The sequence below is a fragment of the Gavia stellata genome, chromosome 3, assembly GCF_030936135.1.
Source record: "Gavia stellata isolate bGavSte3 chromosome 3, bGavSte3.hap2, whole genome shotgun sequence".
Classification (NCBI taxonomy): Eukaryota; Metazoa; Chordata; class Aves; order Gaviiformes; family Gaviidae; genus Gavia; species Gavia stellata.
This window is the reverse complement of record NC_082596.1, coordinates 23820477-23848319: the sequence shown is the minus strand read 5'-3', so window position 1 is coordinate 23848319 and position 27843 is coordinate 23820477. Positions and strand designations below refer to the sequence as shown.

The following is a 27843-nucleotide window of genomic DNA, read 5'->3' as shown; positions in this document are numbered from 1 at the left end:
CAGGGCAATGGAAATCGACTTAACTCCCCCCTCTCCTTTTCCCATTCCCTCTTCTCCAACTGAGCTGGTAGGAGACAGCAAGTGCTAGAAACTGCAAAATTGAGTTTATTCACCCTGGATCCTGGCCATGTGTGATGGAGAGATTCTCAACTGAAAATGCACTGAGAAATGCTGTGCCCAACATTTACGATCTAAACTTGGTCTAATACGACATATTGGTATCTCCCTACAAATCTTGCTTAGCTTCTATCTCCAGCTCATCATGGTTACAGCAGCATGCTACTAAAACCATAATCTTGTGGCAAATCACAGAATCACAGAATCACTAAGGTTGGAAAAGACCTGTAAGATCATCAAGTCCAACCATCAACCAACACCACCATGCCCATTAAACCATGTCCCACAATGTCACATCCACACGTTCCTTGAACACCTCCAGTGATGGTGACTCCACCACCTCCCTGGGCAGCTTATTCCAGTGTTTCACCACTCTCTCAGTAATGAAATTTTTCCTAATATCCAGCCTGAACCTCCCCTGGCGCAACTTGAGGCCATTTCCTCTAGTCCTGTCACTAGTCACTTGGGAGAAGAGACCAACACCCACCTCACCACAAACCCCTTTCAGGTAACTGTAGAGAGCGATAAGGTCTCCCCTGAGCCTCCTCTTCTCCAGACTGAACAACCCCAGTTCCCTCAGCCGCTCCTCACAAGACTTGTGCTCCAGACCCCTCACCAGCTTCGTCGCCCTTCTCTGGACACACTCCAGCACCTCAATGTCCTTCTTGTAGTGAGGGGCCCAAAACTGAACACAGGATTCGAGGTGTGGCCTCACCAGCGCCGAGTACAGGGGCACGATCACCTCCCTACTCCTGCTGGCCACACCATTTCTGATACAGGCCAGGATGGCGTTGGCCTTCTTGGCCACCTGGGCACACTGCTGGCTCATCTTCAGCCGGCTGTCGATCAACACCCCCAGGTCCTTTTCTGCAGGGCAGCTTTCCAGCCACTCGTCCCCAAGCCTGTAGTGTTGCCTGGGGTTGTTGTGACCAAAGTGAATGTTAATGTTAAGAGATCTCATCAGCATGTTTTTTACTGTCAAGTAACAACGCAACACAAGGATGAGAGAAAATGACTGACGAAAACCCTTCACACGTATTGTCTATAAACAGAAAGGTCACCTTCCTCTCTCCTTAGGGGAGAAAAAGTTGAACCAATCTGCTTTTCTATTGCCTAGCCTAGTTTCTTTTCAGGTATAGAAAAAATTGTAAATATTTTTTGGCTCAATAACTATTTATTTTATTTAATTTTACTTATTTTTATTTAAATTTTTAATTAACATGTTATTTATTTAATTCAATTTTAATTTAGGCTCAATAACTATTTATATAAATACTTACACAGGAGTAGAGAGCATGCAGTGCAGGGTTCAGCACTGCATGACCTTTGTTTCACGCAGGAGAGCTCATGGATGAATCAGCCCAGTTCAGGTCATAGATGCTCACAAAAACCACACCTTTGCTCCACAGGATGGAAAAGCCAAGTACTGCATGCAGCTCTTGCAAGTCTACAGGCTCAAGCTCTACATGCAGGCTGCCGTTTCCTAACGGGCTGTGATCAGAAAGGGTGGTCCCGCACTCTCCCGGTGCTGACACTGGCGTCTTTGGGCCCTTGCAATCAAGGACCCCATCTAATAGTAAATAAAGAATAGTTTTCAGCTGCATCAGTTTTCTGATTGTGAAACCACACGAAGAGATGCGTAGAATAGCCCAGTCCTCCTGGGAAAGAAATACAGCAGAACTGTAAATCTTTTCCTCCAGTGTAAACTTCAACTTTTGCCACGATGCTTTTGCTTTTTAATTGCAACACGTGCTTTCTGCCTTCTTGGGCTTCCCATTCAGTTTCTCTGAAAGGCAACAGCAAGACCCCTACTGATTTCAGGAACAGCTAATTCCCCATCGGGTATGGGGCGCAGCACAGCAGCAAGGACTAGCCTCTGAAACTGAAGAGACTCATTCTGACGGGCGGCTGCATGTGGGAACGGTGGCTCCTTTCCTTCGCTTTGCAGTGAAGATGAGGTCAGTGTCCTGACGTGCACCACTCCGTGCAGATAGCATCAACACGCTGCAGACAGCTTTGAATTAATGATAAGAAAAACATGCCCACGTCCCATTTGCAGGTTTTCTGAATGCTTTTTCTGCTTGAATACTTACTCTCGGCAGCTTTGCATGTCATTTTGCTTTAGTGTTCTGCTTCACGTGTATGACAGGTTGAAACATCAAGGGTTTATTATCTGCACAGCTTCTCTGTTTATTCAGAGATTATGATTTCGGCAAGAAATAGCTTCTTGAGGCCCCAGGGTGCCTGCAGGCACAGGGCTGACTGCAGGCAGGGCCCACGGAGAGGCACCAGCCCCGCCGAGGGGTGGCTGCCCCGCTCCGCTGCCCTCCTGCCCCAGCCACACAAGCACAGAAGCAAGAGAAACCCGGAGAGTTTTGCAGGAGCTGCCCACTGCTTTCCCTGCTGCTTGGCAGTGAGGGAACGGGTTATAAAAACAAGGTTAGGAATCTCCCTGCTCCTCAAATCGCCATCGCCAACCATGCAGAGGGTGCCCTTTCTGAGAGCTGCTCATGCACGTCAGCTCAGGAGTGCTGCCAGCGCTGCCCACTCCCAGAGACATAGTCTTTTAAACATATGCAGCCTGGCATTGACGTGGGGGGAAAAGGCAGTGGACGAGGCTGCATACATGAAACAGAGCGGGCACAAGTCAGGACACGGAGGGGCAGCTCCTCTGACTTCAGCCATCAAAAACTGGGGTGCCCTTACCCATCAAAGGAGAGAGGGGCATCTCCAGGAGATCCAGTTTACCCTGTGTCTGTTACAGAGAGGGTTGGTCACCCGTGTCGCCTACAGGCTAGGCAAAAAGAAAGACTACAGGTATCTCTGGACAGAAAACACACATGTTGCTGCGCTACTAAAAAAGCTGGAGTTCATTATTTACTACAGAAAATGGAGTTTCAGTGTGGATTGCCAACAGCACTTACTTGCAGGCGCCAAGGCTTTAGTACTTAGGTCTCTGGACAATTCTCCACTGAGGTTACATAGCAGACGGAGCTGCCAGGCAGTCACGGACAGAACTCCAGCATTGCGTCCAGCCCCTGGAGGAATTCTGCAGATGCACTAACAACAGCTGAGAGCATAAGCCCCCTCAGGGCATGTGTTTTGTTTGCCTCTCTAGAGCCCAGCACAGCATTTGCTGCCATTACCAACAGCACAAGCATCTCCTAAGAGATTTCCCTCTTCTCTCAGATAATTCTGCATCTTCTGGCAATTCTGAGAAGCAACAAACCCTTGTCTCGGTGCTCCTTCCTCAGCTACAGAATAGCCAGACTTCTACCCAGCATCCTCAGGCTCTCCGTCAGAGATGCAGCCGAAGGTGGGTGTCAGATAGTTTCAGCAGTAGCTCTTAAGTAACTACAAAAATACTTTCCATCAACAACATAAGCAACATTTTCATTTTTTGAAAGGTAGATTTTACTTCTTGCTGTAATATGCCACTGAAATTGCATTAGAGTATCTGATAGCTTCTCAATATTTTTTTTTTAAATTGAGTTTTATCTTCAGCTGCATATGGCCTTAGCATAAGGAGTTTAAGTCTATGACACAACCGGAAACCTTAGCACATGCCATATGAAAGAAAAGACATAATTAAAGAGGATCTAATGTCACAAAAAATAGTATTACAGTCCATTCTGTAGGGCTAACAACTAGAAGAAAAATGTATCATCAGACTGTAACAGACATTTCTTGAATCAAGAAAAGGTCATCTGGCTCATCCCTCTTGGACACCTTATTTCCTCATGAAAGATACTTAATTGATTCTTTAATTTGTCCCAGGAACCTTGTTAGGGAGAGTGTGATGTAGCTTTTTCTCAGTATGTGTCATGAAGTCTGCTCCAAATTCAGCTTACATTTCCTAAAAAATACCTGTGACTTTCTATGAGGCTTAAATTACATCTTGAAATTTCTTGTTTGAATAATAAATGCTTTAATCAAACATTTCAATTAAAAGATCTTATACGAATTTAAGTCAAACCTGGCAGCCCTGCAGACTGAAGTCCATTCTTTAGCCAGGGAATAGGAGCAGGAGCGAGACAGGCAGCCACCTTGAATTTCTCCGCCAATGTCTCATCTGTGACCTTTAGGGACAGCTTTTAGGGACAGCGAAGAGTTTACGCTTCCTCATTATCCTTCCAAGAAAATGTAATTTCCTATTATCACACCACAAAACCTAGAGAGCAGCAATGACAGATGGTGTGATTGCAGCAGAGAAAGAGCTGGCCTGTTTGGTTGGCCTTTGATGGATGGACTTTGTCATCACCAGTCTGCACTGGATGACCGCAGCGAATTCGTCCAACTCCTTGGAGGTTTATCACTCGCAGTGCCTTCTCAAGTGGAGGAGGAGCTGACAGGCAGGTGAAGGAAGTTGGTCACATCATCTCTCAGGTTCAAATGAACTGAATTTCTGGGGAATTATTTTAGAATATTGCATCAGTGATGATGGCCATAAACACATGCTCTCCCGATGGCTCAGAATTAGCTCTCCGTTTCACTGGTTGACTTGTCATTCATACTGTCAGCCTCGGACAGGATTTTCATGTTCCAAAGCTTTAATAACCATAATGCGTTAACTGACTAATCAGCAAAAATGACTCAGGCGTCCATTGTATCAGCATGTGGGGAGGAGATCTTCATGGCTTTGTCTCAGAAATTAGTTTCTTCAGTGTTTCAGAGAAGCAAGTCATAGATGGGGATTCAGCCCTTAGAGCACTCCTGTGTTCAGCAACAGTTGCTAAACACGTGTATTGCCCAGTCAAGATGCTCGTAGACACAGGAAAGCAGCAAGGCTTGAGAGTCAGGTGCAGCACAGGACAGAGACACCGAGCACGTGAACTTCTGTGGGGAAGAAGATTCCTTTTCATTTTGCAACAAAATACCATATATACTGTATTACCAGAAGAAAGTGAACAGACAATTTAGTAATTGGTTACCTTGTTTCATCCATTTGATGGGGAAAAGGAAAAAAAGAAAAATCTTGAATTTCAGAGACAGAAAATCCAGTTTTTTTTAGTCTGAGTAAAGTTTCTTCTTAAGAAAAATTCTTGGCTGAAACCAGCACAGCAACTTTTTTTTCACTTCCCTTTGTTATCAATCCCAAGGTATTAGTAGCATAAGGGAAGAGGTGACTCATGAATCACTATGGCTCTTTAGATGTATGAGGCACAACCTGGTGAGGCTGCAAACTCATGAGAAACTTCATCACGGTGATCACTGAAAGCCACCCTCCCCTTCCACACATACATTTTCTGTCACTGCCAAATGTTCCTATAGGCATCAGTCTTAGCCTTTCACTTGATTTTCAGGTGATATCCCTAATTAAGCCCATTTTGACTGGAAGGCATCTTGGATCCATCCTTTACATTTCCATGGATTTGTAACATGAGGTACTATAAAAATATTTAACAAGGGACTTCTCTGGAGATTTTTTTCCCCATTATTACTATGGTTATCCCACCATAGAAAGACTCTCCACTGCATCCCAACCATCAGTGCTATTTCCTTCCCCTTCTCAAAAATCCATCAGTCCTTTCACTTTCTGCTTGCCTAATTCCACAGCTCTCTCCCAATCTGCTTAATGCCGCAGGAAGCCCCAGGGCTTCCTTAGGCAGTTTGTCTATCCTGGCAGTTGCTCCTGACAGCAGGAGCTGTGGAAGGCAGCGAATTGCCTCCACTCTGCAGCCAGGATGCAGTGGGGTGGGTGGCAGGCAGGTAGCTCCGGCATGGTGGCTGGAGATTGTCCTTGGCTTGTATACACTGCAATCGGGAACGTCAAGTCTGATTTTGATTTTACTTTGCAACCGTATTCAAAACCTTGGGCCTTGTATATACGGCAGTTTCACGAGCAGGGAAGTATTATTTCTGGTGCGTATTATATCACTGTAACAGTCACTGAAGCAAAAACTCCCTTTGATGACCAACCTCTCAGGATAATAATTTTGAGCTCCTGCAGTAACAGAAAAGGAGAGACTGTCGAGTCTGTGATGACATGCCCCAGTGCTCATCAGGCACTGGCAGATTTTTTAGTTAAGAAAAATCAAAATCAATTAGGCACTTCCTTTAAACCCCTTATCTGTGCAGCATTCAGTATCTTCACTCTGATGATGATATCATTTTACAGGTTCCCCAATGACCTTAATTGTGACCTGAATTTCTACTGGGGATAGCAGTACAACCAAAACAAAATTTTCATCAAAATCTCATCACAGGTTTGTAAGTAACATAGGCCTGACATATGCTTAACTTATAAATTCTTAGTTTAGAAAAAGGCAGGGGAAAAAGAAAAGAAGATACAAGTCTAACTCTGCTTCTCTCTGAAGGTCATGTTTAATGAACCTGATCCCATTTTGCAAAAGGTCCCATTTTTCTAGGTCATGTTCTGTCTAAAAACTCTCATTTATCAAGTCCATGTGTGAATAGTTTGTGAAACACCTCTCAGTCCTACAAAATGGCAGGGTTCCACGGAACCTGCTACTCTAATCGTCCTCACTGAAATGCTCAGAGGGCTGGCTCGGAAGTTGGGTCGTGTAATCTCCTATGTGCTTTGAGTTTAGATTCTTGCTGCCTCACTTCCCTATCTCTCTCAGCACGTCTTCTTACTTCCTTGTGTTGTAGTCTTGTTATTAGCATTTTCTTTGCTCACCTCACCAAAGTATCTGTTTGCATTCTTTGTAAGATAATTATTTATCTTCCAGAATACGTAATGCCACAGACTTATCTCCCCTAACATTTCAAAGTAGCTGTGCAACCTCCTGTTTTGTTGGGGATTTAGCACACAATGAATTTCAAGCCTGACAAACGGACTGGGAAAAGATGGATAGTACACAAAATTTGCTATGCAAAAGTTAGACTTCTTTAATACTACTGATGGGCAGCAGGAAGTAAAACCCATCCTTATGCCTTGGCAGGTCGGGACTAAAGTTCAAGCTATGCTAGAATTGCAGACTGACCGTCAACCTGCTTCATCTTGGAGGAAATCACGCATTGCTGATGTTCGCTGCTTTAGGTAATAGACTTACACTTCTGTTTTCCTACTATTAAAAGGTAAGCACTTTGCTTCAGTAACTGAGTAATTTTTCACTCTAGTATAAGAGCCCATCACCCCTTCATGGCCATTGCTCATGGACACATGGCAGGACGAGAACGTAGGAGGTGAATGGTCTGGATTCACACTGAAATGCCTTATGTCATCTAGCTTGGGTGAAACCTCAGCTATAAGCATTAAGGAGTTAACCTTTCTCTACTTTGAACAGAATTGTGAAACCAAGTACAGAAACGCTCTCAGGTCCCAAAACACGCACACAGATGTTTTGCTGAAGTTTAGTGTTTTCTCCCCAAAGCCTACAGCCTGTCACCTCTGGTCATCCCAGGACACGTTAAGCAATGAACAGAGGCAACAGTACATCCTTTTCTTTGATCAGAAAAATTCTCATTCATGAAATGCCACTTGCTGGCAATCCAGAGACAACCTCACTGACCTAGAAGGGTTATCCAGTTCCTTTTGGCAGTAGGAGTTGGAATTAGATATGCTGATGCTAAACGGCTTAGAATTAATGGCAAAACAGCTTAAATACCCTGTCCCAGAAGGTTAAACTATAATAAGCCTCTTAAAAAATGCTCAGTGCAGTGGACAAGCACTAGGCTTTGCGGCACAAGGTTGGGGATCAGTCTTCCTCTCCACTCGGTGTGTGGCTATATGGCCAGCAGAAAGAGTCAGTGCAGACCAGAACATTTCTAAGTATCACTTTTGAAATGTAAAGAAATAACCCGATGGAATTAAACTTGACATTCACCTATGCATAAGGATATTTTACTATGATAAGGATTTATATTTAAGTAATTCTTTCCTCTTTAAGGATCTTAAAAAATTCAGCAGCTTGGGACTTGCCTTTGCAAATTCACACGTGTTGACAAGCTGTTAGGTCTGCCCTACAAGCCACCTGGGGTCCACGCATGCTTGCCAGTCTGCCTGGGATGGTCTGCTGTGATGGCAGCTCAAGTGTATGATATTTCGATTTTATGCAGATGGCACTAATCTACAGCAATAATGGCATTGTAAATGAATGCTTCCAATATGCAGCTATCACTTTACTCACCACAAATATGTAGATTCCTGATGAAATGCTCCAGTTTTAAAGCACTACAGCACAGCTTATACAATGGATCAGGATTAAAAGCAAGGAGAAGAACGAACATGGAGCAAGCAGAGGCAGTAAGGGAGAAATTCCTCCCACCAAAACCAATGTTTCTTGTCAGGCAAGAAATGGCTGGTCAACAGAAATCATTTGCTAAGTTGCTTCAGGGAAGCACATCTCTAGTAAGAAAGAAAACATAAAAATCACCCACCCCAAGAAAGAAAAAAAAACAAACCAAAAGAAAGGTAGCCTACGGTTAAAAGTACTTATTTTCTTTGACTATTTTCCAAGCCCTTTCAAAGATGTAATCCAGGGCATGACATATTTGAAGTTCTATCCTTGAAACCCTTTCTTTTTGACCTCTTCCTCCCAGTCAGGAGCCACATAAAGGGGTCTGCCATGAATTACAGCATTCCAGATCTGCATCTAGTAGTTGAGTTTTGGGGCCCCGTATGTTTCAGCTTCCTTCAAGGCTACTTTCAGCCACTACAGTCGGGTAATGCCTGGAAGTTTTACCAGTAGGGCTAAGCACCCATCTAAGTTGCTGCGTTAGAAAAAGTTTCCTTAAAGAAAATAATTTTCTGCAGAACAGCTTTACCAGAAAGTTCTCCATACATGTCTAAAACTGCCCTGCTCACTGCAGGAACCTCGGATGTTCCAAAAATGTGGGTTCCTGAGAGGCCAAGCAAAACTGCATGGGTTGCACAGTGAACCTCTGAAGCCCTTAGAAACTCCTACTTCCAAGCCATAATTGTTGCTGTATTTTGCCTAGGAACAGAATCCAAAATTGCCATTTTCTCTCTAGTTCTAAAAAAGCAATTTGGTACGTAGCATGAGTGACTTGGCTCTACCCTGTACCTATTTCACTGCTAATAACTGTTAGCCCACTGGAAAACCAGCAGATGCATCCCTTATCTAAATGGTGGAGGTAAAGGATGCATAACTACAGCCTCACCCCATAATCCAAGTCATCCTGCACCAGCCAGTGCTGATGGGGTGACTAATACCCCTAATGTCCCTTTTCATCTGCAAAGCAAATCTACACCTCTGAAACAGTTCATTCTGCTTCAAGCACCCATTTAGACTGCTGTGCTTTGCATCTACTGAAGCTCCATGTCAGCCTTGCTGAGGAGAGGGTAGAAGATAACTTAACCCACAACTCAAACAACTAATGATAATCCAAAGTTGTCATGGTTTAAGCCCAGCCGGCAACTAAGCACCACACAGCCGCTCGCTCACTCCCCCCAGGTGGGATGGGGGAGAGAATCAGAAGGGTAAAAGTGAGAAAACTCGTGGGTTGAGATAAAGGCAGTTTAATGGGTAAAGCAAAAGCCACGCACGCAAGCAAAGCAAAACAAGGAATTCATTCACCACTTCCCATCGGCAGGCAGGTGTTCAGCCATCTCCAGGAAAGCAGGGCTCCATCACACGTAACAGTTACTTAGGAAGACAAATGCAATCACCCTAAACACCCCCTCCCCTTCCTCCTCCTTCCCCCAGCTTTTTATTGCTGAGCACGACGTCATATGGTCTGGAATATCCCTTTGGTCAGTTGGGGTCAGCTGTCCCGGCTGTGTCCCCTCCCGACTTCTTGTGCACCCCCAGCCTACTCGCTGGTGGGGTGGGGTGAGGAGCAGAAAAGGCCTTGACTCTGCGTGAGCACTGCTCAGCAGTAACTAAAACATCCCTGTGTTATCAACGCTGTTTTCAGCACAAATCCAAAACACAGCCCTATACAAGCTACTATGGAAAAAATTAACTCTATCCCAGTCAAAACCAGCACAAAAGTGCTGACTCCAGTAAAATCACACCAACCCGAGGGGGATCTCTCACCCTGAGAACATACCAGGTGAGCAGCCTCAGCTTTTCTGCTTTTGGCTGGAAACTGAATTACACGGGATAGGAAGTCTTTGGAGTACTTTCCTGTCACCCGTCTGTCAAAAGCAGAGTTTGGGGACAGCGAGGCACAAAGTAAAGAACATAGAGTTGAGCTTCGTTTTCTGGATTCATATTGAAGTTGTCTCTTGTCACGAATGTTTCTGAATTATTTAAAAAGCAGGTAGTTGTTACGGCAATTAGCACTTGGCAGGTTTAAAATGAGGGGTTTTTTCAGTTATTCCAGGCTAGGCTACAAGAGGATAGAAAAAAAGGAGAAGAATCCTTAAGGCAAATGATTTTCTTACATTAAAATAGAAGAACAAACGAATCAAGCAACCTTTACTATATAACTCATAACCTCGAGAGTGGAAAAGCATGCTTGGGTCTTACTCATCACAACTAGCAGCTCCTCCTCCTACAGCTGACAGGTAATACTGATTGTTCTAAGGGTGGGGCAGGCAAAAAACTATTTTCAATTATATCCGCAAGATTAATGCAGGGCCTTTGAATACAGCTGAAAGGCTACAGCAATTGTTTAGAATAGTTCTCACTTTCAACAGGTTCCTTACATGAGTTTTGAGGTACCTTACCACCCCCTCAGTAGCAAGCGATTTCCCCTCTTTGGAAGGGTACGCTTTGAGTAACCATTTTCAGAAAGGCTGGGATTACCTATCTTCCAAAAACTTTTAATGCACCTTGGAAGAAAATAAAGCTACTTACCATAAAAAAAATCCCAAGAGAGAGTTGGGAACAGAGGCTAAATCTTGCCCTCCAATATGTTTTCTTATCCATAGGGCTGTCCTTCCTGCCCTCCTCCATTCAGAATCTGGAAGTATCAGCCTGCCAGGATCTTGCTCAGATGTCAAGGACTGGAAATAAGGAAGCACACCCAGTCACGCACTGCCAGCTGCACGGACACCTTACCAACAGAAGGTGTAGCTAGTTTAGCTACCTGCCTTCCAAAAGGACCTGAAGCAAAAGGCAAGGGGAATAAAAGGTAGGTGCTAACTGGGCTGTCAGAGACTGCTTCTGCAGCACCTTGAACGTGCATCTTTAAAGTTTCTGCATGCCCATGTTGTCATTCTGGAAGCCTTCCCCTTCAGGAGCACAAGTGTTTAAACACCGCCAACCTATCTCATTGTTTTGCCCCTTCAACCTGTGCTTGTCTAGGCCATAGTTTGTAAGCACTATGCGGTTCCCGCAGAAATAGTGTTCTGTATTGCAAATGTGTGCAAATACGTGCAGTGCTACTACTGCACTAAAGGCTTAAAGAATTCAAGACCCGTCAGCCATTTCTGCTCAACAAAGCAGGAGACTACACCACAGAACAGGACATGCACTGTGCGTGAAGAAACACTGCCACATTTTAGGAGGGTCTTTGGTGTCAGAATAGACTAAAAATACATGACAACATGCTTGTAGTAAGAGGAGGCTGATCATTCAATACAGGAATTTTTTTCATGATCAAATACTGTAGATCACTCTAGTGGAGGAACGGAGGAAATTAAGACTCAGAGGTGAACCTTCTGTGATATTTAAAAGATCAGCTTAGGTACCGGCTTTCTTAAAAAAACCAAAAACCACCACAGCGCAAAAAAAAAAAAATCCCATGACCTCCTATGTAAAGATACCATCCTATTTTGTGTTTAAAGGCACAAGAGTAAAATATTTCTTCTGCTATATTCCACTGGTCCTCACTTACATGCTTTTAAATTTTCAGTAATACCTTGATTTCTCCAAGTACATGGAATAACTTTACAGAACCCTATTAATGCAAAACTTTCTTAAACTGTTGGATAAAGGTTAAAAAAAAAGGCATTTTCAGGTCACATTATTTCATATAGCTTAAATTAAAATGTTTAGAGTAAAGCAGTTTACCATGCAAGTTGAAAGTCAAATCCTTTCACTAAGGGAGGCAGGCAACATCTTCATTAAAGCCTTTCTAAGAAGCAGAACTCACATTTGCTATGGAGTGAACGATGGTCTTTCCTTTCTAAAAGTGGATCCCATATCCCCAAAGGAATTTTTTAGTCATGGTCTGCCAAGTTGCATGTTCCAGACTGGAATGTAGCCCTTTGTTTTGTAAATGTATTTGATTACTGCTTTTTCCTTTTGACAAGTGCTTTCATGTATTAAAGAAGTCATTGTTACTTTTCTTCAGTGGTAACAGACATATATTAAGTTGTCCCTCAGAAAGCCTCATTAGCCTTTGCGCTCCATATCCTTCTCTTCTTCCTGTTCTTAATCAGATTCTGATTTTTATTACCTATTATAACAGATTATTAACTTTCAGTTCAGGAAATGGCAACTAGTGTCCCTAACTACTTTTTTTAAGGTTTAAGATTATCCTATCCACCTTTTTTTTTTTTTACCAACCTCAATCCTTAAATTCTGGGACAAAGGGCTCAGCTGCTTCTAGAAATGGAGCGTCACATTCCAAATGCAATGATCACATGTATTTTAGGTTTGTTTTTTTTAACTACAAGAAAAAGCCTATACTGAACTTCTAAAAAGTCAGACCTGTAACTTGCTTAAGTCCAGTGCATATGCAAAAGGGTAAGGCAACAGAGTTCACATTCAGTGACTTAGTTCATCTTATTATTCCAGGTATCAGCTTAACCTGGTGACACCAAGATAATTTTTCACCCAAATAAAAGGTATGTAAAACTAGGAAATACTTACACTGTGCTTACAGGTGCAGCTCAATCAAGAAAAAGGCCACTCAACCTTCCCTTATACTGACTACATAAATACAAGAATATTTTAATACAGTTCAATTATTTTCAGTTCTTGACAGAGATGTGACACTGTTTGAAAATTAGTCTCAGTTTCCCTGTAATTATTTCAGTTTCAAACCAAGTATCTACAAATGCCATAGTTATTCTGTGAATACTCTCAGTGCAGATCTCACTGGGGATGAGGAAAGGAAGACCATCATTATTCTGGGGAGCCTTTCCACAAACTGCGCTGTAGTGTCTGAACTCTCTGAACTCTATGGAGGCTCCTGCTCAGTTCTCCTTTAAAGAGCTAACAGCAGCAAGCTACAGGTTTCCATATAACTAGACCTATTCCAAAGGTCAGCTCTTAAAGCACTTCGTAAGCCTTTTGCCGTAAGTCTGGGGACCATATGTTAAGGTATCTCCAGAGTACCAGCCAGACAGTCAGAAAGCTGTAGGCATCTAAAATTTGTAAATTAGAGCAATCATAAAATCAGATATGAAATATTCAATCTTGAATTCCCTGAAATTAACTAAATGCCTAAACGTGGATTAAGATTTTCCATAATAAAAATAATTCCATGTTGAATTTGTGTATAATGCTGCCGTGACTCTAAAAGGTGTGGGAAGACAGATGACATGAAATCTACACCAAAGGTAGTTGAAAAGTCCATTCATAAAACTTTTATTCCACTTACATCAACTTAATACACATGTTCTGAACAGTTATGCTTGGATTGTTCATGAAAATTTCATAAGACATTAAACAAAGCTAGCCATCATCTCAAGTTATTTCCCTGTTAACTATTTTTACAGCACATGCATGTTAGGCAAGTATCAAAAAAAAAAATCACAAAAGCAAAAAACCTAAAAAAGTTAAATACATGGGTTTTTGTTTTACTGCTGTGCTCGATATACAGTGTCATTATGGATATCAAGCAATTCATTTTTTACTGCATCTTTACTTGTACATTTGTTCTTAGGTTGCTTAAACCATTTAAATACAAATAAAATGTGTAGCAAAAATAATGAAAGCAACAGCAGGTAACTTTACAAATAATGGAATGTGAACCGTTTCTCTGTCCTTCTCTAGAGAAAGTTGACTGGGTTATCAAACTGTCTTAAGGAACACTTCAGCTGCAATCAAAGATGTACACTTGATTGATATATTCCACAGATTTCACATGTTGATTTGACATGAAATATCTGTGGGACATCAGTTTATTCACAGCTATGTGTGCTCCAGCTTGAATATTCATGCTAACTACACCTGTGGCTGCAACTGATTATCCCTTTTTTCCATCATGACAGACCAATATGCAAGCAGTCGTCTTTGCTTGACATAGAAAGCTGTTTTAACACTGGCCTTGTGGGAAGCCACAATGTACCAAAAGTACTATGCCAAACATGTAAAACTTGTATAAAAATTTCACAACTCTATATTGGCCACCTCAGATGAAAACAGGTAAGTTCCCCAAATGTTAACTGGCTCTATTCCCCTAATATTAAACAAAACCACATGGGAAATATAGAAATCCAAATAGAAGTAACATAAACCTGTCAAATCGTAAACAAAAACTATTTGTGGGACAGCATGGATGACAAATGGTCTACTGTGTAAATTTCAGAATGAGGCAGATGGAAGTTGGAAGGCTGGTTAATTCTCCCCTCCTTCTCCTGCTTCAGCTTCATCTCCTTGGGTATCCGATGTCCACAACTGTTCGGGAAAGAAAACACAGTAAAATACCTAAGATATTAACATTTATGACTAAGAATTAATAAGGAATTATTAGAAAGAAAGCCTACTACTTAAGTAATAATTTTGTAGGAGGTCCTACTAAGCACCATGGAAAAAAAGCACGCATTAACATGAATGTCTGTCTTGGCTGTTACTTCTACACGAGACAAAATGGAAATCTAGTCCTGGGTGCCCCAACTCTACACTGCATTTCATGAGGAAGTTCATCAACAGTCAAAACCAAAGTCTCATATCCACAAGGCTCACTAAAATTCGATTGCAAGAGACACATGAGAATCAGGAACCAAGAATACTTGGTTTCCTGTGGATTTGTACCTTGTCCTCAAGTGAGCTTTACGTATCTTTCTAAAGGAAGAGCTTCAGTAGAAGTCTCTCTCCACATCCAACATTAAACTGAATGCTACCTTTTCTTCAACACAGGCATCTGATGTTTTTTTGTTTTTAAAAACCAAAAATGTTTCACCGAAATCTCTATCCCTTGGCTCTATTCAGTCAGTCCTGCCCCCCTTCAGCAACTTTTGGAACACAGAGCTTCCAAACTTGGAGGGCAGGGCAAGGAGGGAAGAAAAGCAGGCTAAACATGCAGTACACACAGAATCTTATTTTCAGCTCCATAAAATCATACTAAGGAGCCATATATCAAGATTAAGTACCACCTAAGGAAACTAAGCATCAGTTCCAGAGCAACACCCAGGGCAAAGAAATTATTTTGTGAACCAAGTATTTCGCTATGCTGTCTGCTTCCAAACTATTACCAGCCCAGTATGATTTGTAATCTCTTGCTTTATGGAGTTACAGCAGCATTAACCGAATCCTTCACGCTCTATAGCATAAAGGTGATAAAACCTGTGAACAACTAATTCTCTCTCTACCTACAGTCTACTCTCTACCTACACTAAGAACTCACAAGATGCTAAAATAAATATCAAAAAGTTTCCATCATCAGAAACAACTTATCCTTTCCAGGAGTACATGACAAGTGCAAGTTTCTCTTGTACAAGACCAGTAGCCTTGATCTTGCTCTGAACATAATACATGATATCTGCACTAAGTGTTCCTTGCTGAAGGCTTTAAGCAACAAGTGAGTTTACTTGTGACAAAAGCATACTTGTCAGTTTCTAGCCCCTGCACTACATTCTATACTACATTATCAGAACACTATGTTATTCTCAACCTCAGTGCTATTCTTCTAAGGAACAGTTAGTGAGAACAGTTTTATTAGAATTTTGTCAGAGGCTTCTATCCTAAATCCTCACCTCTAGAGTATCTACAGATATGTACATATATATACACCTTTATTCATTAAATAAAAAGGGTCTGACCAGTATGAAAGGAGGATTACCAATTAACGAATCTGCTGGGAAAAAAACCCTTAGGGGGAAGGGATGCCTTTTGTTTTGTTTTTTAAAGAAAAATCAATTTCATAAGAGAGCAAAGAAGGAATTATCTGGCAATCCAGTAAAACAGATTTTGACTTGATGTATTAAACAATGCTCTGAACACTTCTCTGCCTCCAGTCCCCGATGAGAATGAACACCGAGTCTTCTTCCGCCATACAAGACTCAACATGAAGATTCAACAACGCTGAATCCTTGTCAAAAGCCTTTGAAACAGACTTGCATAACTAGCAAAACAGACCTTTTTTACATTTATGAAATTCATTGCAGTCTTTGAGAGTCGCACATACATCAAAACTTATTTTCTACCTCAAGAAGTTGTGGAAAAACATGGAATCAATGCACTCGTACAGATCACGCTAAGCATTTAAGGCAAGACGTATCATCCATTCAAGAATATGGAATCCTGCAGCTGCCTACAGCTTTCTCCCTTATAATGGAAAGCTCACATCAATTATCAGGCCTACTACCGTAATTCACACACTATGGTAGCTCAGTCCAACTTTTGCTCTTGTATGAAACAATTTGCTTTCCAACTGCTATGACAAGCTTTACATTATTTTTACCATGAAGCTAGCAATTAAAGTGAGCTTCTATTCTCTATTTCAATACCACTCATTAAGAGGACAGCTCTTGAGCAATCTCACTTCAAGGGGACAGTACACACAGACACTGACAGCGATGCCAACCCTGTATCTGTCTCCATTACAGAGGTTGAGAAATCTTTCATTTGTTTTGTAAGCAACAGCTGGAACAATCACAAGTAGCTTTTTCAGTAGTGTTAAGTTGCCATTCTAGTGGAAAAGGTTCCAAGGAATAGGAAAATAAAGTGTTAGAAACAAAAGCAGAAAATAATGGCAACTCCAATTTTATGCAACTGTACAACTTTACTTCTAGTTATATTAAAAGAAGTCCAGCTATTTTGTAAACGTCTCTGATATCAGATGCACAGAACATGAACAAGGGGTTGGGTTACATGTGGCGACAAGAGGTGCTTCTTATTTTTTCAGTTCTGGCTTGCAGCTCTCACCCCCCCCCCCCCCCCCCCCCCGCCATGGAGACTGGGGAGTGAACTATGCCATTAATTACACTATTGCATGTTTGCTTACATTTATTGTTTCATTTGCTTTAGATGTTTATCTTTGCCAGTTTTAAAGTTCAAAGTAGGTTAAAAAAACCCCACACACAAGATGAAGATTTTGATTACTCTGACAAAGCAACACAGTCTTGATCCATAACTTACACCACAGATAGCTATGTGTCCAAGTTAAAAAAGAATTAAGACAGTTGTTTTATGACTGCCATGGAAATAGCCTGGCTAGCACTGATTCCAATTTCAGTTTTACCAAAATTAAAACCAAACAAAAAAACCCCAAACAACAGGCCCTTAAATGGACTTGCTAGTTTTGTTTGTAGTTTTCATGTAGGATCTATTCCTTGCACATGCAAACACACAGAATAAGCTATATGAAATTTGCCGTAAGTTTTGAAGAGGCAAATATGACTGTATTCTCAAATGCTGTTTAACAAAAGATAATAGCTTTGCTAGTCACAGTCCAAACTACGTCACTTTAGCATGCTAAATTCCTCGAATAAAAAAAATGAAAAATTTGGTCAATTTGTCATGTCAGAAAACAGTGTTAATTAGCATGCAAACAAAAACAGACTAGGCGGGAGAAAAATATGTAGCTCAGAAACATGATGTACTGTAAACTCATCTGTAAGTAAATGACAGACAAAGCTCCACGGCTAAGAATGAACAGGACAACTCTGAGTGCCACAAAGACCAATCCCATTATCAACAATATGCAAACTTTAACGATACTCACTGTCAAGTTGTCTCTCAGTAACTGCATTATTAGCGTGCTGTCTTTGTATGACTCTTCGCTTAATGTATCAAGTTCAGCAATTGCTTCATCAAAAGCCTAGTATTATAAAAACAAACAACTCCATTGGCCATGCGACAAAAGGTTATGCAAATAATATAAATGGAATTTTCTCCCCCCTTAGACTTACCGTTTTTGCAAGGGAACAGGCTTTCTCCGGGGAATTAAGAATCTCGTAATAAAACACAGAGAAGTTTAGAGCCAGACCTAATCTTATAGGATGTGTTGGCTGCATCTCCTTTTTACTGATTTCAAAAGCTTCTTGATATGCTTGTTGTGATTGCTCCACTATCCCTTTGGGGAAAAAACAAAACACACACAAAAACCGTAACAAGTAAGTAATTCACATACTGTATTCAGACATACAATCAGGACTGTGTTCACGCTTGCATGAACAAAGCATGTTAAGAGTGAATGCCTGTGAATAAGCACTTTACCTAAAACGTCACTATTTTATGAAGATTTTACCAAATTACATTTTTAAATTATTCAAATAAAGGAAGTTGTCATTGACCAAATCACAGGTTTGAGTTTCTCCCTGTCACCCTGTGACTACCTTTCTTTACAAATGTTTGCAGCAGTTTTGTAGCACTTCCGGAATATAAAACCCACCACCCATGTGAAAAGGTACAAAATTGAAGTTTTAACTACACACCCATTTGATATAGTACCACAATTTCAATGTCTTTAAATGCTGCAAAGCATTACAGATCCACATTTTAGTCACAGAAAACACTGATAACCTTTGCCTATTATGCTGAACCCTTTCAATAACAGTCATCTATGAATTCCCATTCAAATTGCTTGGCAAAGATAGTGTGGTATACCTCAACCCAAATTAAATATATATTTTTAAAAGCTTCCAACATAGTTCCACTTCCAATGCAGATATGGAAAGCATTTTTACCTAACTTAAACGTTCCAGCACCTATAAACATTGAAGTAAGGGAGTAAAATTAACAATTGGTCTCTTTTTTTAGAGATTAATCTTTTGCCATTTTCTTAATTGCTTCAGTTGTACAAATTATAAAAGCTTGGTGGAAAAAACAACTATATTGTGTAGATTAAGATTGAAGAGCTCAAAAGTTTCCATTCTCACTGACCGCACTTGAACTTATGAGCAGACTATGCCTGCACAAGTCAGAGATCATGGCCCAACACAGCCCACAAGCTGGACTATGCCTTTGATGACAGCAGGAGGCAAGAGACGCTAGACACTGAGCACAAAGGGACCACTGTTCCTGCACTCTCCAAGATTGTTAATGGCATCTGAGAAAAAGGTGGGCAGGAAGCAATTCAATTCAGATGCAAAAGGATTCCAATCCTAACATTTCTGGATCAAACCAGAAATGCATCCAGCATGATCTCTGCAAGAGCACCAGTCCCATGTATTCAAAAATAAAGAAAGGAATTTTAGGCTAAGGACTCAAAAATACATCAGTATTTAAGTCAGAAGTATTCAAAGTTTGAGAGTAACTGAACACCAATACTCAGGATGTTTGTGCAATCTCTATTTGTTCACCTTCTCTATGTATTCACAAAAACTAAAGCATCATATTGTCCTCTTCAACATGGAAGAGGGAGGTCACTCACTGCACAATTATTCAACACTTTGTCGTCTCTGCACTCATCACTAATAATGGAGTGCTTTAGAAAAATCAGACAACTGCCATAATACCTTGAAAGTGACCAAAAGTTGGTTTATTATGGTTGAGAAGAACCAGGTTTACTTTAAGTTAAATTTAGAAATAGTGAGAAGTGTTTTACTCTTCTCATAATGGAAAAGCCTTAGAAAATGGCACTGTTTATGAAAGGCAAAACAAGCAGCATGAAAAACAAGTAACTTCCAGGAATGAAGCTGAGCATTTTATTTTCTAATAATTTTTCTTTAACATAAATAACTTCAAAAAAGGCCTATTTTTTCCTCCTTATTTGAGAAAATGCAGCTACCTTTTGAGCAGTGATTCAGGGAACTTAGTGCAAAATTTGATGTATTCTGTTAATTTTTAAATCAGTCACCCAGTTTAAAAAAAGTTGCAAGACTTTTAACCTTGAATTCTTTAGAAAGTGTTGTACACTTCCCAAGTTCAAGGCTAAAATAGTAGGGTGAGGTACCTGCTTGACATTCCTGTCCGCTAGATTGCTGTAAGAAAACTCCAGTCGATAAAATAAACAATTTGGTTTATGAAGATAAAAATCTAACTCCTAGAGTTGAGAGCTTTATACTGTTGCTGTATTTACTGCAAAAGGCTGAAGAAATGCTGTCCAACTAAATGGCCATTATTTCCTAAACAATAATTATCAGCTGCTCTTCTTCAAGGTCACAGGCAGCACACAGTAAAAGCCTGTGAGATGAAACACTTCGGGGGGGGGGGGGGGGGGGCGCAGAAATCTTCAGTTTAGGAGCCATAGCAACTACAAGCTAGATGGGCTTTCAAAAAAATTTTCATCATCTGGAAACCCACTAAAAACTGCTCAGCCAGGAGACTGGGATAAATAAAAATGAACTTATTTAAAAACCACTTTAAACAAAGATTTTCACAATCTGATTTTAGAGTCCGCAACTTAATCCTCAACAGAAAAAGAAACTTTGGGACTCAAAATATTGTACCTCATTTGCATGTGAATAGAAATTACTAAAAGGAAAATATAGTTACTCTCTGTACAGTAACAGATCTAAAGTACTGGTTACACATGCAATTCTGCCACTGCCAAGACTGGGTCAGTTTGCATGCAGTAAAGCATCAGAAGTCAAATCAAGCCCTATTATACCAAGTCTTAGTATCTTTATGCAACTATTATCCAGCATACAGGGGAAAGTGGGCTACCCTACATAATGTGGCTATAACACACATGCCACAAAGCTAAAGCAGACACTTCTATCCCCTTGAAATTTTTCAAAGTCTATTTCACCTCTATACCAAACTCAACCTAGTTTCTGCTAAGTCACGCAGACATCTTTCTATCTCACACTGGGAGAGCTTATTAGCTTGAGAGCAGCACAACGCCACAGAGGCCCCACTCATTCAACAGCACTGCAAGGAACCTAGTAAGTCCTACAAAAGGACAAGGTGCTACTGAGCATCAGCCACACAGCTGAATGGTTCTCCAATAATCCCCGAGGGTCCCAAATCCATGCATTCAGATTGTCTGCACACTTCGAAGCATCCTGTATTTCTGCAGACTGAGTGCAGACTAAACTGAGCCTGCAAGAAAACAGCTCAGGGCTAGCAGAAGTTACCAGATCGGGCTCTGTACTGAAGCACGCTGCTCTTCAGGGCACGCTGCCACCAGTCCTGAACTGGGTCCCGGAAACAGCTTAGCACTGTTCGCAATGAGCTGTATCTAAACATAATGTATCGTTCCGAATTGAGGGTGGCTCTACATGGAGTCAGCATGTTGTTAAGGTGCCTCTTCAACTGCAGCAGTTAAGCCACCTAATACAGTAAGTGCCTTATATTAACTTTTGTAACTGAATTCAGGTGAAGGCAACTTACCTGCAATTATGACAAGCTGCTTACATGAAGATACAAGAAACTTGAAGAAATAAAAAAACATTTGGACATTAAACCACCATGGTTATGGAAGAAATTTTCCTAACAGTAAGATTAGTTTTATTAATCCTTTTCTTCTCCAGGTGGTTTCTAGTCTTTTTGCTCACTGAGCCTATGCAGACTTTTTGTATTCTGTAGAAATGCAGGAGAAATAGCATGAATAAGACTTCAAAAAGCTACAAGACTTTGTCCCTCTACAAAGAGGTAAAAAAACAATACTCAGCCAGGCAGAAGATGCATAAACCTGTACTTCAGTGATAAACCAGATGCATGCATGCATTAAGTTGGAGTTGATTTCAAGATTTCGTGACTGAACATCTGTTCCCTGCTTACAACGGCAGAGGTACATGGAAACTTTCATAACTCATTTGAAAGCCAATGACCTATGATTTTTCTTCAGAAAACAGGAAGTCTATTACCAAAGAAATTTACATACAAATCAGAATTATTTTAAAATTAGTCATGTCACTGCCCCACCAAACGCTATCTAATTTGACAATATTTAGCCACAAGCTGACATACAATACCTTTCTTGTCATCTCCAGCAGCAACCTCAGCCAAGTAACGGTAGTAGTCTCCTTTCATTTTCAAATAGAAAACTTTACTTTCTGCTTGTGAAGCATTAGGGATCAAGAACTTTTCCAACAGAGACTAAAAGAGAAACAAAGAACATAGTGTTTTGAACATATATACTTTTACAGCGTGTTGAACCAACAATGCAATTATACCACAATCTATTTCAAAGTCAAGACAGCTTTATTTTTTGCCTATTTTCTTCACATCCTACATAGCATATTCAGCCAAGGAGAATGTGTTCTGGACCACAATTCGAGGTACAAAAAGGAATGCCGCATGCTGTGACTCGATGGGAAGAAAGGTGGCTGTGTTAATTTAGCAGATGAGCCTTGTATGACCAAAGGAAGGGTTTCTATAAGCCGTTAAACAGTACCCTGACAAAAATAAGGTAATCCAAAGAGTCTGAGCAGAGGGTATATAATGGAAGAAAGTCGGCATCCACAGAAGATAATAAAAGTATTTGAAGTATCAGCTGCTAAATCAGAGACCCAAATCTCGTACATACACAAGCAATAAATAAGCCTTGTTAACCTAGTTCCCATTAACTGGAATGCTGTACTGGCCTCAGCAGCAAGAAACTGCAAGGTGAACCTGGATTCTTACATTTCCAGACAGCTGACAATCTGACACAGTTAGCTATGTAGCACTGAAAAGGATCATCTATTTAAGTGCTGCTCTAACAGGTGTTTCCTATATCTTCCAAAGCAAAGGTAGCTCTCTGGAGTCACTCCACCAAATCTTCCCTGTGGGCTGCCAGTTAAGACCAGGTTTTTCTCGATTATTCTAACTGCTTATTAAATTAACATAGCAAGTTCCCAGCTGAGGCAGTCATGTAATTTAGCAAGAGTTCTATTATGATGAAAAGAAAAAAAGAAAAAAAAAATCACTAGCTCCAACACATTTAGTCAAATTAAGGTGCAAGCTTGTCAAACTTGTTGATATTGAGTGCTTAAAGTTTGAAAGAAAAGCCAGTTATTTAAAAGCCAGAAAAAGTGTGGAAGTGCTCCTGAATATTCAAAATTAAATCAGAAGCTGTTGCATGTACTTTGCTAAGGCTATAGAGCAAACAATTTTTTAAAAGAGAATTTTTTGGTGTCTTTTTTCCCCTGTAAATTAGATGACTGACATTTCAGTTTTGCCTCACTGTTTTTAGCTCATACTTCCAATGACACCACAGAAATGGACAATCTAATTCAGTTTCAACCCACAGAACTATGGCTGCTTTACAGTGCTTTCCTCTAGATAGCACCCTGCAGGTTAAGTGAGTATCTTACATGATGCTGGGTTAGGCATACCCTGAATAGGTAGGTAACTACTGTACTGTGACACAGGTACCTGTGGTACCTGCTCTGCTTAATAGGCCAACTGACAAAGCTACAGGAAACTGTTTGTAATTCACAGAACGAGCAAGAAGAGTGAACAAGTTTGGTTGGTTGGTTTTTTTTTTGTTTGTTTTTTTTTTTTTTAATTAAAATACTGCTAATTCATTTATACAAATCATGAGTATTTAGCATGGTAGCCATGTGTGAAACCCTTCAAAATGAAGTGACCTATTATGGCGGCTCACGCTCATTACTATCTCAGCCGATAGGGTAATGAAGAAGTCAGGCTAACAGAAAGCAAAATCAGACAAGGTTTATCTATGCCTACGCTCCAATGAGATTAAAAAAACCTGTTAATGGACTTTGTTAGTTTCAACATAATGGAAGGTATTTGTTCAATCATCTTTAATATTGCCTTTATATTTCTTTAATATTTCTGGTATTGTGGGAGTTGGTATATAGCTTCATTTTATAACCATGCAGGGAGACATCGAAAAATACTGTGTGTCACAGAATCACTAAGGTTGGAAAAGACCTGTAAGATCATCAAGTCCAACCATCAACCCAACACCACCACGCCCATTAAGCCATGTCCCACAATGTCACGTCCACATGTTCCTTGAACACCTCCAGTGATGGTGACTCCACCACTTCCCTGGGCAGCTTATTCCAGTGTTTCACCACTCTCTCAGTAAAGAAATTTTTCCTAATATCCAGCCTAAACCTCCCCTGGTGCAACTTGAGGCCGTTTCCTCTTGTCCTGTCACTTGTCCTTGCTTCCTGTCTGAACGATAGGAGAGGCAACCCTTTAGCAACAGAGGAAACACAACACAAACGAGTCGGCAGCAGCAGTATTTTTATGCAGCCAGTCAAATGGGCTGCTGAGCTGGCTCATGCTAAGGGCACCCTTCTGGAGGGCGTACCACTATGCAAGGGGAAGGGTTCAGAGCCACCTCTGCCCCAGGGCGGCCGGAACAAAGCAGAAGGCTGTAAGGTGCACAAGTCATGCGCTTCAGCTTTCTGTAACTACTTATGCACTCTGTTCCCACCATTAGAGATTCACAGCTATGACATTTTTCATCAGTGCCAAGAAGCTCTGACTTCAATGACAAATGAAGGTTCCCAGCTACTGAGAATAAGGCTCCTTATTAGTTTTTCTCTGTAGGACTGCAATCAAGTCAGGTGTGTCAGTCTGCACCTACCCTTCTGGCACCATGGGGAGTTGCCCTCCTTCTGTACCCTCCATTAATTGGTCAGACCAAAATATTGTCAGTGATTCTAGAAACAGAAATTATTCATCATCCATAGAGAAGGTTTTTCTGTTAAAAAGTACAGCTCTGCTCACTCCCATAGCAGCAACAGAACTTCCAGACTTAAACTTCACTTAGGCAACAAATGAGGTAAATGAGGTAAATGAGGTAAAATTGCTTGCAAACACCTAATTGAATGGGTGAATTGGACCAGCAGACAGAGAAGAGGAAAGACTACCAATTGAGAAAGTCTTCCTAGTCCGACAGATACTAGCAGGGCAACAGCAGCTCGGACAGTGTGTAAACCTTGTACTGAAAAAAGTTTTAAACCCAAGTTGAATTTAGAAGACTGATGAACTAAGAAAATCCCTTTGAACAGCTATTCATAGAATACAGCCTATGCAAAGTGGCTCTGACACTGCACTGGTAGCTTGCTCGTATCTGGATGAAAGACTATTCTGCACAAACAACATGTAGGACTGGTAGGCCACATATCTTTCTGAGAATTATTTATGCCAAATACGTCATAAACAGCAACAAAACCTGAAAGCAGATGTAAATGCTAGCATGATAAATTACTGAAAGGAGATCCCTCCCCTATTATTTATCTAGTACTATATATTCAGTTTCTCCTGTTTGTACCAGTCTTTATTTCAGGATATATTTTCTTTTACTGGCATAAGTAAACATAAAACACTTCTTTGAAGTTAGCCTGAGGATTCAAGTGTACACCGATTTATCCTAGAGAGCGACTGTGAAAGCTGCAGTCTGCATGGAGGTGGTGTGGCTACAAAAAGCCATACAGATGAGACCAGTAAAACTACTGACCTTTTAGAGTTCAATTACAGAAGATAACATAAAATGTCAGGTGTAACAAAAGGCATAACCAAGCTAACACTTTGTTATCTGCCAACACATCTGCTTATAGGGAATACTGTTTATCATCTTTTTTTTTTTTAAATATGGTTAACTGCAAGGTTTCTCTGGCAGATACAATTTTTTCAACAAGGAGCAGTATCTTTATATTTAAGTCCTATTGATGGGTTCTGTTTGTCCAAAGCAGAAGAAACAGAAACAAGAACTGTTTCAATAGTACCACCAATATATGCTCTCTCCTTTACCAGTTGACATGACAGTGTTTATCAGTACAGAGCTGATCACCGTATGGGCTAACAGCTAGTCTAAGACTGGACCAGTACGCTGATCTGTAATTACTAAGTTTGTGAGATGATCTGCATCACTGCAATGCATACAACACCCTGACAACTGAAGTCCATACGGCATGGGTATATTATAGCTACATGGTATGTAGCTAAGCCCTCATGCTCATTCATGACATTCCTGCTATCATGCCAAAATTCCCATCCATTTTTGATACATACTAACATGCACTAACTCCAACTCCATGGGCAGTTAATTACAGTGCCTCAATCAGAATCTGGTAGAAACAGCTTTTTAAACAAAACCAAAACACCACTCCCTGCCCCCCAAACCCCACAACCACTCATCCTTAATTGTCAGAGCTTTGCATCTGACAGCAAGAATCTAACTGCTGTGAAACAAACCATAGCATTGTAGTCAATAGGCAGATGCAACCAGGATCTTAGAGCACTTTTCAGCCAAAACCTGTAACAGCTTGTACAACTGCTTCTAATACTTTTCAAAGCAAAATCATACACAATCTTTCCAGAAAGACTTAATGGAAAATTATTACCTTTTTTTTTTTTTAAAAAAACACATGCATGTAACTGAATTTGAGTATCAACTCTTACTAATATGCTGGCCATTAAAAGATCAGGCTTCAACACTTCACATTTGCAATTGTGATTATGACTAAGTTAACAGCTTTCTGATACTCTAGACTGGGACAGACAACACATTCGAACTCAAGAGATGTCAGCTATGCTCACACATACCATAGATAAGAAATCACATAAATTTGGTACATTCCCCCACCCCCAGCAAGTATGCACTGGAGAAAAATCTTTGTCTCCAAAGACATGACAGAGGCTGGATGCACACAGCTTTATTATTCTACTGGCAAACTTCAATCCTGGCTTATTTGAATCTCTTTCCAGTTTAGCGTTTAACTTTCTTCATTCTTACACATGTTCTTTTGCCAGAGCAGGACACAATCAACAGATGGCAACATTAAGCATAATGTGTTTTGAGCCTATTTTGATGAAAGGCTCTATGGACTTGTTCCTGTGGTTTTGCCAGATAGGTAAGAGTTATCAGACTCAGTTAGGTGTGTGAAGGAAGCGTAACGAGTAGTAATTCCGTGTAACAAAAAACCCAAAAAACACCCAACCCTCTACAAAAAGCTTGCCTGCTCCTTACTGCAAGTAGACATACTTCAGTTTGTCAAGTTGTGGTGAGAACAGGAAGCCAACCCATAAAGACTTGAATAGTCCTTTCCTGACACTTGAAGCCTAAAACTACCCTTCTTTTAAAAGCAATTGCTTACATCTTTGTCAAATGACTTGTGTGGGCCAGAAGACTATTCCCAAATTCATCATAAGAGCATTAAAATCAATGCCTCAGTTTTGCCTTGTTTCTTACTGTTCTGTGCATATTTCCCTTTAATAAAGGCTCAGTCTCAGTACATGTTATTGCCTGGGAACTTTAGATAATTATTAATGCACTTGAGGATTGCATCAACAGCTCAATTTTCTATTTAACGTATTTCCCTTCTGACAAACAGGAGAATAAGAATAAAATCACCAGATCCTAGAAAAATATAGTTGTAAATGAGCAGGTAATATATAGTTAAAGTACTGAGAGCAAGAAACTTTGTTTTTAAATACCAAAATTATTAAAATACACCGTTGAGTTTAAAACTCTAGAACTATTGGAGAACCAAAAAGACACTGCTCTCACACAAAAGAACCAAGCTGCAGAATGGCAAAAATCCAGAAGAATACACTGATAAACATTAGGTAATTTAAACAGTATCAGGTTTGCTCAGAGCTAACCAGGCAGGCCTTTTGTTTTCATACAGTATCAAAAGCCACCCGACATAGCTATGACATTATTTCTAGTTTTGATGATAAATTACACAGGAGTATTAGCTGAACTTTAATTCATTTGTCAGCCATCTGTGGCATATGGCATAGGGATGAAGACGACATGGAAGAACTCTTTGTCTTTTAAATTCATGGAAGACAGGAAAGAAACATCGTATCTTTTTGTAAGCTCAACCTGAAACCTATTTCACACTAACTGACAATGGCCTAATATTTTCATGATGTAAGC

The 27843-nt window shown here is 40.6% G+C and overlaps 1 protein-coding gene across 1 annotated transcript in view; it reads right to left on the bottom strand.

Annotated features, from left to right (window-relative positions):
• Positions 1 to 13502: 13502 nt before the first annotated feature.
• YWHAZ (tyrosine 3-monooxygenase/tryptophan 5-monooxygenase activation protein zeta) overlaps positions 13503 to 27843 on the bottom strand; it is a 28374-nt gene continuing 14033 nt past the window's right edge. Inside the window, exons 3-6 of the mRNA XM_059836112.1 lie at positions 21968 to 22091; positions 18017 to 18180; positions 17830 to 17925; positions 13503 to 14561 (exon numbers count right to left, since the gene is read on the bottom strand). Coding sequence (XP_059692095.1) covers positions 14502 to 14561; positions 17830 to 17925; positions 18017 to 18180; positions 21968 to 22091 — 444 coding nt within the window. The 3' untranslated portion in view covers positions 13503 to 14501. The remainder of the gene's footprint in view (positions 14562 to 17829; positions 17926 to 18016; positions 18181 to 21967; positions 22092 to 27843) is intronic.